We start from the raw sequence: 11,804 nt of genomic DNA, 5'->3' as shown, positions 1-11,804 counted from the left end.
TGAGGAATGGAGCAGCACAGGACTTGCCAAGCACAACAGCGCTTGCCCAATACAGCTTAACCGTAGTTACTGACGCAATGGCCTATTGCATCACTGCCCTGCTGCTTTCAAGAAAAAAAGTGTTGAGCCTGCTTAAAACAGAGATGACACGCCTCCTATCTATTCCCATCCTGCAGTGCCCAAACCAAACTCCTGCACCAAACAAGCCCGAGTCATCCTATTATATGCATCTCCCATTCCATCCCACGGCAGGATCAGCAACTGCCCCAGTGACAAAGAAGCACTAGGCTTCCCAAATGCACAAAGTCCACTGTGATGCCCTTTTCCCACTCCAGCTGGCAACAGTATGCTAGAGCGGGATTTGAGCAGAGCTGCCCTTCCAAAGCAGCAGCAGCAAAGTCCATTTCTTTGCTGGGCCCAATGGCAGCATCTCTAGAAGTCCATGGAGCTGTGTGCCAGGTAGTCCTTGCGCCCAATGTTGCTGACTTGCTTGGTCTGCATGGCTTCCAGCTTGGGGCAGTCCGTGATGCGGTGGCCCAAGCCCCCACAGAAAGCACAGCCCCTCTCTCCTGGAAGAGAAAAAAGGACAGCGTTAGCCAGAGCTCTAGGGGGGCACAAAAGGGGGGAAAGACAGAAAGACCTAAGCAACACTCTCAGGTTCAGTTGCAGCCAGGGCAGGGGGACCTGTGGTTCTTCAGGTGCTGTTGGACTCCAACACCCATAAGCCCCAGCCAGCATGGCCAATGGTCAGAGGTAATGGGACCAGGAGTGCAGCACCACCTGCAGAATCACAGGTTGCCTAGAACTTGATTTCAAACCTTTTGCTTTTCGTTACAAACAACAGATAGGCCTGTCCACGGTCTGGTTCTATTGTTTGGTACTTTGATCTTCTCCTTTTTGAGGCTAATGACCAGATAAGGACTTCTTTTGAAGAACCATGACCTGATTTATTTTCAGGAGACCATTGCTCCAATCTGGCTATAGCTGAGCTGTTTCTCCGGTGAAGTCAACCCCAACGACTCTACAGCCTCAGACAGGATGGTTGCCTCTTGTCCCATTTGCTTACCTCCGATATCCAGCATGGATTCGTCGCCGCAATGCAACACCTGCAGCACAGGTGGCACCTTCTGCTTAGCCTCCAGCAGCAGCGCCTTCAGGTCCATGAGCACAGACTCGTCTGGGGACAGAGAAGCAAGTTAGAATGGACACAGGCCGGCTTCTCTGGGAAAGCGCAACAGATTTCAATTCCAGGAAGCCAAAGGAGATTGCCCACGCAGAAGTGACTAGCTGTCTCCATAAGGCAGGCACTCGCAATAGACCCAAACCACCCACCCGTGATGTCTTGGCTCCCTGGAGGATTCTATTTTCAGCAGTGACTCACAAGGAAGCATGGCTCTGGCTGGCTCTTCAGTAAGTCCTTATGTTACTAGGACTCAGGCCTGCTGAGCCAGCTCCTCAGCTCCACCCCCTTTACACCCCCATGCAGTCTACCTCCCACCCCCACCCGCCATAGCAGCCCCTCTCAATTCCTCACCACAGGCTTTGTTGATGAAGGTGGTGGCAATGCCAGTATTCCCTGAGCGACCTGTACGTCCAATTCGATGAACTGGAAAAATACATACATATATATTAATGTGTAAGTCAGCTTTTAGCTCTCTTTGATTTCTGTTCTCTATGGGGCATCAATCTTGATTTATCCAAGCACATTCAAGGACTCACGCACAGCCTATGTACAGAACAGTCAGCCAAATCTAACCTGTTTATGTTTTGTTCACCTACAAGGGTTTCCCCACATGCCTGAGCTCCTTCTCAGGAGAAGCTCTTCACTAGGATATGAACAAATGCAACCAGGTAGCCAAAGCCATCCCAAGCCTGTCTCCTCGTACCATAGTTTTCTATCTCCTCGGGCATGTCATAGTTGATGACATGCTGGATGGCTGGGAAGTCCAAGCCTTTGGACGCAACGTCAGTGGCGACAAGGACATCTTTCTTGCCATCCCGGAAGGCCTCAATGGCCTTTGTCCGTTCCTCTTGGTCTGCAAGATGAAATGGAGGGTGTTAGAGGCAGCAATAGTGAGATTTCCATTCACCCATAACCCAAAGACAACAAGAGTTTCCATTCAAATACTCTACCGAGAATTATTCACAGTCCCATGACAAAAGGACCATTGTCCCCACAGACACATCTATGAAGTGCCAGAGTGAACAGCTCCACAAGCCACTCATCTCTCGGAGTGACAGCTGTAATGTGCAAGAAAGGGACAGGGCGGGAACTCGTGAAGCTGGCTGATATGGGGGGGGCCGCAGTTTCCCCAGGAAGGCTTCTCCTTAGTGGGTTTAAAAATAAAACAAAAGAAGGGGTTTGTCCCAAATTTAACAGTGTTAATATATGCTTCTGTACCAAGGATGTAGGGCTAAATTCTCCACTGGAAAGGAGAGATGTTCAGCAGCAATGCCCACAGGTTTTCACCAATACATTCAATTCTGTATCTGTTCTCATATTACTCATCCAACGCTGCACTGTCTAGAAGCATCAGCTTCCTAGCTCCAAAGGTTGTTTAATGATTTCTGTGAGTACAGAGGACCTTTAAAGGGCTGATAAGTATCTCTGGCCTTGTTCTGAGTGCCTGTTCTAGATCTTTTGACACTTCACACCCAATGGAAGCAAATTTCACAGACTTTTGGTCTGTTTGAAATTGGGCACATTTCCACTCAACTGACCAGTTCCATATATTAATGAAAGGGGAAGGCAGACGTAAAAAAGCGTAACCACGGCAAGCCAATAGTTCTGTTATATTCTCAATTCCTTCTACTGTCTTAGCAGATGACTACAAATCTGCGGCCTGGACGTGCTGCCCTTGGATAAAGAGCGGATTTGAATCCAGACACTTACTGACCTTTCCCACCATGTATGGCCACAGCCTCTACACCCTTGAGTAGCAAGTATTCGTGGATTGCATCTACATCTGCTTTCTTCTCAGCAAAAATAAGAACCTGCACAGACACAAAAGAGCAAAAGTGCCAAGCTATAAGGGGGGCTCTCAAAGAACATGATTCACTCCCTCCACCTAAGCAAGGCTCCCACCCTTGGTTCCAGAACCAGGATGTCCCACAAAATTCTGGAACGGCACTTGGTTGCTTCTCTAGAATTTCCTGCTTCAGGATAAAATCAGATGCTGCCTTTAATGCAACTAGCACTGAGACTCAGACTCAGGACTGAGCATAAGTACTCACAGGTGGTGGTGTCTTCTGTAGACACTCAAGCAGATAGACCATCTTGGCTTCCTCCTTTACATACTCTACTTCCTAGATACAAGAGAAAAATGGCAAAGGTCACACGGTGCCAGTATTTTCAGTGTGAGAAAAGGCAGAAGCTACAGACCAACTGATCAGGGCTCAGATGAACTAGTGCCGTGTGGTGTTTGGACACAGAAAACACATAGGTTAAAATTCATAGGCAGCTGTAAAGCTCAGTGCGTTATTTCAGCCAGGTTATCACCTCTCAGGTTAACCTGCTGAATAACATTGCAAGAAATACACACACATTAGGTGAGAATGTTAAACACTTCTCTTAAAAGAGCCGTAGTAAAATCATCATTTGTACTCCCTTTACGGTGGGACAGAAAGAGTGATGTGACAGGCTCTCTGAGCCGTACTGCACCTGAATAACATCCAAGCTGGCAGCTCCTGCACGTCCCACGTTGATAGTGATGGGCTTCACAAGGGCACTCTTGGCAAAGTTCTGGATCTTCTTGGGCATGGTGGCGCTGAAGAGAAGGGTCTGTCGCTGGCCCTAAGGCAGGAAAAAGTCATGATAGGGAAATGGGCAACTAGGGACATCCCTTTTTATTATGCTACACCTCCCAGAATCCCACTTCCAAGCAATCTCTGGGATCACTAAAAATGGGTCAATGAAACTGTATGCATAAGGTAAGATGGTGGGACTATCTTATTCACATATGTAATTCTCAATATGGACCTCGCTTTGTACTGAGCAAAAAAATTAGCTAAGAATCTCAACTTTCATTTCTAAAGGCAAGTTTCTAGCCCTTATGGGCTGCAGAGGCAGACATGAAAGGCAAAAGCAATGGTTGGCAAAGTCTCAGAAGCTAGAGGGCAAGGGTAGGAGGGGAAGGACAGGACAGGAGAATTTCTAGTGGTCAAAAGAGGGGTTTTAGTGTCTTGCATAGCTTCTTGCCCCTTCCCATAATCAGTAGAAGTATAATAAATTCTGCAAAAATAATATATGCAAACTCTGCTCCATTTATGTTATGTATAGTGATCACAGGATCCAGCTTTCCTTGACATAGAAGGGGTGTGCCACTTTGCAGCAGAGTATACACAGTCCTGAATATAATCAGTCCAACCAACTGCACTGCAACAAGTAACAGGCTGAATTTGGATGAGAAAAGAGGGATTCATAAGATAACTTACTGTGAACTCCTACGTGTTTATTTGGGCATATGCTGCTCTCTGCACAGCAGGTAATTTCTACAAAGGAGAAACTTGCCAGGCCTCAAACCTGACTAGAAATCACAAATCTAACCTCAAAGTCTTCCACCCCACCCTCAATTCCAAGTACAAGGCCAAATTGCGGCTAATTTGCACCAAGGAAGAGGCAAAGGCATGCTCTTCTTTGTTATTCTTTCCAAGCCACCCAGCTCAGTTAAGTCTTGTCCCCAGCAACGGTCTGCGTGTTTTCATCTTGACAGGGAGAACACTGCTGTTGCCAGAAGCAGCAGTGCCCAAAGCAAGGAGGAAAATTCAAGTAAACTAGTGGAGTGCTACCTGAGAGCACACCAACCCTGCCTCTGGCACCAGAAAGCACACGAGTCCAGGAGGAGGGTAATACACAACTGCCCAATCCAATTAGATAAAGGCAGAAGCACAGTCTGTCTTGCCCGGTACCTTGAAGTAGGAAAAGATGGTGCGGATGTCTCCCTCGAAGCCCATGTCAATCATCCTGTCTGCTTCATCCAGTGCCAAGTAGCGGCAGACGTCCAAGCTAACCATCTTCTTCTGCAAGAGATCCATCAGCCGACCTGGAGTTGCCACCATCATGTGCACACCACTATGGGAAGAGAAGGAGTCAGAGCTGCAGAAGGCCCTCTTCTGGTAGCATCCACATGAACTTGGAGTTCAGGAGTAGGAGTATGGCTATTCCCCTTTCAAGGACCAATGTCCCGTTGCCTCCACACTTTTGAACCCTTCCCTCTGCAAGCCCAGCACTTCAAAATGCCTTAAGGACTGGTTAGACTGAGCAGGGCCTGAGTGCCGGACTCACTGCTTTACCAGGAGAAACAGGAAGGCAGCAAAGCAGAGCAAGTCAGATATGTGTGTCTGTTGTGCATTCATAGTCAGTTTGGTTGTCAGAGCAATTTTGTTTTTTAAAAGGTTTTTTTTTAAAAAAAGTGTTAGTGACTAAAATAAAGATGGAACAACAAAGTCCTGAAATTAGCAGCAGTGAATACCAAACGGATTGGAATAAACCTTTTTGCCTCCAGATGTTTTGGACTACAACTCCCATCACCCCCAGCTAATGGTCAGGGATGCTGGAAGTTGTGGTCCAAAACATCTATAGGATACCTGGCTGGAGAAGGCTGGGATAAAATATAGGTGACTGACAAGAGCGGGGAAGCCCTGCTTTGTTTTTTTTTTACAGACACATGCATTAGCTGCAATTCTAGTGCTCCTTTATTTGGCCCCAATGTTGGCCTTACTGTTTGATGGTCTCCATTTGCTCCTTGACAGACATGCCTCCAATGCAAAGGGCACAGCGCAGGGCAGGCATCCCATCCTCATGCAGCAGGCGGCAGTAGTACTCAAGGATACCATGGGTTTGGCGAGCCAACTCCCTCTGCAGAAACAAAAGTCCTATTAGCCAGCAGCTAACAGTCCCCAGGTGCTTCCTATTTGCACCCCTCTCTCTCTCTTGCTACAACCATTACACACTTCTGCTCCCCTCTGCCCCCAATATCCAAGCAAGTGAACAAGGTCAGTTAAGTGGATGACAGGAGACTTACTGAGGGGCAGATGATAAGCCCGTACGGCCCTTCTCTCTTGGAAAACGGCAGCCTCTTCTCCTGCTCCAGGCAGAACATGATAACAGGGAGAGTGAACACAAGGGTCTTGCCAGAGCCGGTGAACGCAATGCCAATCATGTCTCTGCCGGAAAGGCTATGGGGGCAGAAAGGAACAAGTTAATGGGACCTGTTTGGGCTGGAAGGAGTTAGGGCTACAGTAGGAAGGAAATGGGATGGGTGTGGAGGAGACTCTCCATCACTGCAGGCTACAAACTGCTGCTTTTTAGGTGCCTAAATAGTGCATCCATCCAGAAGGGAACTCAGTGGCTATGAACTATGACAAGACATACAGCCTTTGTTTGAGAGAAAGCATATTTCTAGCCTTCATGGTAAGAAAGAAAAGGCTGGAAATGTATGAACAACTATGGTCCTCGGTACCAGCTTTTACTCAGGACGTACATTCCTCAGTATCAGTAGATTGTCTATTAGGGCAAACGGGGCATTGCCCCACCAACCCCACTTGCCTACCTTTTTACATATAAGCTGCCCAGAGAGGGGCACCAGCACTCAGCTCCCTCCCTCCTTAGTGTCTGGCAGGCTGCTGACAAGTGTGCACCAGAGCAGAGGGGCTGGAGTCTGACTTGGGAGAGGGGAGCAGTGGTTTGTGGGGACTTGTACCAGCCAGCAGGCAAGAATCAGAAACAGGGAAAGCTTCAGAGCTGGAGGGTGGAGCACAGGGTGGGTCTGGAGATGAGGAGGAAGAGGCAGGTTAGGCAAGTGAGGGACCAGGTGCTTCCCCACCCTCCCCTGCACCACTGTCTCCCAGAACCAGGAGGGGATTGAAAAGGGATGAGCAGGGGAAATTTCCATCCAAGCACAGTCTCAGGCTGTGTATGCAGCCTCTGTCGGGGGAAGTTGCATAAACTGGTAGAGGGTGAGTGGCCCCCCGTTGCTGCAACTACGTGGACCAGGGAATAGTTGCCTAGCTATTAGACTGGTGTGTGTAGATATCCAGAGCTGTAGAAGCGACTGTAAGTGCTATCTTTGACAATAAGGAGTTCATTATCTGCTGTGTGGATTCCTTGGCTGGGTAGTGCCTTTGACAGTCTCAGTGTTGCCCTTATATATCTGAAACCAGAGACCGGGGGCAGAACTAGAAATGTGTTGGCTCTGCCTGTCATTGGCTCTGGTGACACGGACTTCCTTTCCTTCTGCCCTGCCAGTCCCAATGGGTACCAGTCACTACTGCTCAGTACATAGCGAACTCCCATAAAACTGAAAATATGCACCCAAAATACTGTGCAAATCTAGAATCATAGAGTTGGTAGGGACCTTGAAGGTCAGCCAATCCAACCGCTGCACCATGAAAGATCTCAACACAGCAAGAGCCAACAAGAGAAGCCCTGATGGATGCAAATCGAGCTTCTGCTTAAACACCTCCAACAACACTCACATGGTGGGAATACCCTGTATCTGGATGGGGGTTGGTTGCTGGATCCCCTTCTTCTTCAGACCTCGCAGGATTCCTGTAGAAGGAATTGGACACATGTTAAGCTAAAGAGACATAGAATTGTAGAGTTGGAAGGGACCCTGAGGATCATCTCGTCTAACCCTTTGAAATTCAGGAATATGCAGCCATCCCATAAAGGGAGAGAACCTGCAACCTTGGCATTATCAGCACCATTCTAACCAAATGAGCTATCTAGGATGACAAGAGAACAGGAATATCTCCTATCGTACCTGTAGGGCAGGTGATGCTTATTTTTATTACCTATGTATCTCAGAACAACATACATTCACACAGATAGCGTCAAATGTAAATTACATGCACGTATTAGTAGATCCTTCTGGCCAAATGCAAGTATATGCATGCCTTTATCATGAATTTTTGAAATGATGTGAGCATATTTTGGATTCTGCTTTTTGCATCCAAGAATAAAAGGTAGCATGAGAAGCGGCCCTTAAGAGTAGGGATGGGGAAGCTGTGGTACTGCAGAAGTCTAAAACTCCCAGCATCCCTCACTACAGACCAAGTGTTGCTGGTGGGAAACATCAAAAGGGTAACAGGCTCCCCATCCTTGCCTTAGAATATCGCAGCTCAGTAAAGAGATCAGCGGGACAGCTCAGAGCCCTGACCACTAAATTCAAAGGACAGTCAATCCTTTTAACTCCCCCATGTGAAACTATGCTCCTCAGAAACGGTTTCCTTGTTTTTTCAATCACCACCTTAGTCACTTACCTGGTGGGAACTTCATCTCTTTGAAGCTTTTGATAGGTGGTGGAATGCCTTCCCCCTCCACGAGGATATGATACTTCTTACGCACACGGTCATGTCGGGCCTCTGACATAGTGAGGATGTACCGAGGAGCCTTCCAGCTGGCGAAAGAACACACTGAAATTTCAGCAGGGAACAAGAATACAAGATGCAGGGCACTCATACAGAAATGGAATAATAAATAAAATACAGCCAGAGATAGCTATGTTTGTGCTGAACCCTCAACAGGACTTTCCAAAAAGTGATTGTGATTCTGACAACAGTACTGAGACTGTATGGGCTTTTCACAAAGGAGGAAATTAGTAAGTCCATTAGCACAGCTCAGCTCCAGAGTGAATCTGTCTTCCTGCTTGGCAGTTACAAAATAAAGTACAAGACGTGCTATGCAGAGAAGCAGTGGCATTATTTATTGATTTTTACATTGACAAAAGCATCCCATTTTACTCGAGGCTGGACGCTGTTTGAATTCTTATTCACATCAATGTAACAAAATATAGATCAGCTGCTCAAGCAATATGAAAGACTCAAAGCCTTTTAAAAGTAATGATTCTTGTACCTTGTAACTTTCTAATATAAATGCAGATGCTAAGCCCCTTTCCCTTCATAAAATCTTAGCCACTTCATATTCCCTTTGTAATGGAAAGGACTGTACACAGTGCAAATTCATCCCTTTTGCAAACAAAAACCTTTAAATAAATATATATATATATATATATTTGTGTGAGACTAGTTCCTTTGTTTCCAGAATATAAAATGTCTGCTGCAGTCTATGTTATGAATTGCGCAACAGTCTAGAGCTACTCCCAGTTTAACAAAGTTTAAAAAATTGCACACCAACACCAATATCTGCAATGTAGATAGTGCAACAACATCTGGAGGGCAGCACATTGGACTACAATTGCCATCTGTCTCAGCCACCATGGCCAGTGGTCAAGGATGGTAGTTGTCATCCAACATCTGGAGGATATTAACGTTGTACACTGCTCTGAGGTCTTTCAATAAAGAGCGGTATATAAATCAAATTAAAAAATAATTTTAAAATACCCTTGATAGCACTTCTCAGCAAACAAGTGACTCCACATCTTGATACCTTTTCTTTAGGACCCTAGCAAGATCACATGTTTCCGGAAGGGTCTAATATTACCCACAGCATCATTTAAATTGTACGAATGGCCTGCAAAACCTACCTGGTTTTAATGGGATCATCATATGTAATGCCCTTTGCCATTTCCTTCACAGACATCAGAGCTGCATGAGAGAAAGAAAACAATGAGTAAGCCCAAAGTCAAGGACCAGGTGGTCTCATCATCAGAGCAAAATGGAGAGTAAAGCAAAGGATCTATAGGGGATTGCTCTGTCACATTGGCTTTATTTATGATTGCAGAAACTGATGGGAGGCAATGGCATTAACTGTGGATTCCTAAGTGAAACACTCCTCCAAATCACCATCACTTCTGTCCAGTATCAATGAACTGTAAAGATCATTGGGAAAATATTCCCTGGCACTCACCTCGTCCTTCTGCCACACTCTCCAGGATCTTCTCTTCCTCCTTCAGTTGCTTCTCTTTAGCCGACTCTTTACGTGCTGGGAAGAAAAACAAAGTTGTCAGTTATATCCCTTTAGTCTAGCATCCCCTCCCTAACTACAGATCCATCAGAACATGCCGTCAGAACTCTACCTTCTGCTTTCTCTTTGAGGTGCTGGTGCTGATCAAGGAGGCTGACGTTGGACTGTGGACCCAGAGGAATGTCATCTTCGTCGCCATGATATTCACTGCCACTGTCCCTTTGGTCCTCCTCCAACGCCCCCTTGCGGCGCATCTGAAGCAACTTTTGCAGCTGAATATATAGAAAAGCGGTAGAGTTAGGAGCTTAGAATGACCCATTGGATCCAAGGCCTTAGCTACAAGTCCTCAGATATAATCCTCTTACATCCTCTTCAGAACTCTCCTCAAGACTTACAATCCTCAGTAAAGAAAAGAATTTAAAAGTGGACCACCCCACCCCACCCCACCTTCTCCATGTACCTAGACACCTCCCACTCATAACCCATTTCCATGCTAATTTTGAGATCCCTGACTTGTGAATGTGGATTTTAAGACTACTGGCCAAATAAATAAGTAAAAGTATTAACAGTAAGATTCCAGCCTTTGCATAGCAAAGAGGGTTCCGATCCGTGGTATCCCTCCTTTCTTTCTGGAAACCAGCTGTTAAGAGACCAGGCCGAAGACGGGGGTCAGCCAAAATAGAAAACAGGACACAGGGAGGAGCTGCTCAGCCTACGATCTTTAAAAGTTACCCGAACAAACTCAAGTGAGACTTTCTTCTCCAGTAAACCGCGCGCATGACCTGGCTGCAGGCCGGGTGGGCAGAGGAGCGCAGCGGGCGGGCAATGGGTAATGGGGGTGAAGGGTAACACCCTCTCTCTCTTCCTCCCCCAACCCCGTCCCTCTTTACCATCTGCTGCTTGCGCTGCTTGACGGGCACATAGGGCACATAGTCGTCGTCTTCGGCGTCCTCCTCTCCTCCGCTGGACTGGCCCGACGCCTCCGACTCCGCTTCGCGCTGCCTCTGCGGGAATCAAGAGATCCGACTCAGAAGGGCAGAAGCTCCCGTCCCACCGCGGGGTCTGTGTGGGGTCCCCCCTTTGGTGTTTCGGGGGTGGGGGGGAGGCACCTGCCGCAAGTCTTTCTTTCGTTACCTTCCTGCCGCTTCCGGCCTCCATGTTCTCAGCGCAGTCTCCTCTCGCCGACTCTTCCCGCACGACAACACGCGCAGAGCCAATGGGAACCGGCGCTAGGGACACGTGCGCGCAAAGGCCTGCGTCGCTAAGCAACCGCGCCCCCGCACGGCCTTGGAAAGGACATGCGCAAGACGGGAGGCGCCGAGGGACAAACTAGGCAGGGGAAAGCGCTCTAGACGCCCGCGCCTCGCAGGGCGGTGCGACGACGGTGTCCCTAATGAAACAAAACTGACTCGGGCTTCCTTGCTTTGTTTGGTGGGAGAAATGAGCGGGGCAGTTTTTCTGCGTTCCCAAAGCCCCCGCGCCAGCAGCGGACAAGCTCCGTCCGGGGCAGCGGGGAGGCTTCCTTCGGAGGAGGCGTGCAGAGCATCGCTAGGGATGCTCACGAGCTTTACATGCTCCGTACATAACGGGAGGAGAAGAGGAAGAAGGCGCTGCTGATGCTGATGCTTCTCCTCATTTCGTTTCCGTTTCCTACGGAAGCTGAGCGAAGTGTCGCCCGCCTTTCCTGGAATTGGCCGGGGGCGAGCGAGAGGGAGGGACCAGAGTCGAAGCAGCTGGGAAGGGGGTCAAAGGAGGGGTTGACTTGGGTGGGAGTCGCCTTACGAGATCGTTTAATTCTCATCGCATTCATTTCGGGTTACTGGGATCTCCCTCCGCCCCCCCCATACAATCGCCCCTCAAATAAATGGATTATTCTGGGTGATTATCGGTGAAATTCCTGCTAAAAGGACTTGGACTTTTACCCTATCTCACAGGTTCG

The 11,804-nt window shown here is 47.9% G+C and overlaps 1 protein-coding gene across 1 annotated transcript; it reads right to left on the bottom strand.

The window, feature by feature from the left end:
* Positions 1 to 129: 129 nt before the first annotated feature.
* On the bottom strand, positions 130 to 11,137 carry DDX41 (DEAD-box helicase 41). The gene is made up of 17 exons (XM_081901042.1): positions 11,000 to 11,137; positions 10,756 to 10,869; positions 9,978 to 10,137; positions 9,809 to 9,883; positions 9,486 to 9,546; positions 8,263 to 8,399; positions 7,477 to 7,549; positions 6,024 to 6,177; positions 5,721 to 5,857; positions 4,909 to 5,071; positions 3,662 to 3,793; positions 3,235 to 3,306; positions 2,898 to 2,994; positions 1,887 to 2,036; positions 1,535 to 1,606; positions 1,067 to 1,177; positions 130 to 569 (listed from the first exon to the last, which is right to left on the bottom strand). Exons 1-17 carry the CDS (start codon positions 11,021 to 11,023, stop codon positions 433 to 435), a joined length of 1,869 nt encoding a protein of 622 aa, XP_081757168.1. The 5' UTR covers positions 11,024 to 11,137; the 3' UTR covers positions 130 to 432.
* Positions 11,138 to 11,804: the final 667 nt, after the last annotated feature.

The sequence above is a fragment of the Podarcis melisellensis genome (assembly GCF_964234715.1).
Source record: "Podarcis melisellensis genome assembly, chromosome: 2".
NCBI lineage: Eukaryota > Metazoa > Chordata > Lepidosauria > Squamata > Lacertidae > Podarcis > Podarcis melisellensis.
The sequence above is the reverse complement of the archived record's forward strand: the minus strand, read 5'-3'. Positions and strand labels throughout refer to the sequence as shown.

Excerpts from the sequence above, each read along its gene's own strand:
- DDX41 (XM_081901042.1), bottom strand. The coding sequence starts at position 11,023 with ATGGAGGCCGGAAGCGGCAGGAAG. Across the intron at positions 9,547-9,808 it reads GAGTGTGGCAGAAGGACGAG|CTCTGATGTCTGTGAAGGAA; the intron begins GTGAGTGCCAGG and ends TCTCTCATGCAG. Across the intron at positions 1,178-1,534 it reads CTTCATCAACAAAGCCTGTG|ACGAGTCTGTGCTCATGGAC; the intron begins GTGAGGAATTGA and ends CTCTGTCCCCAG.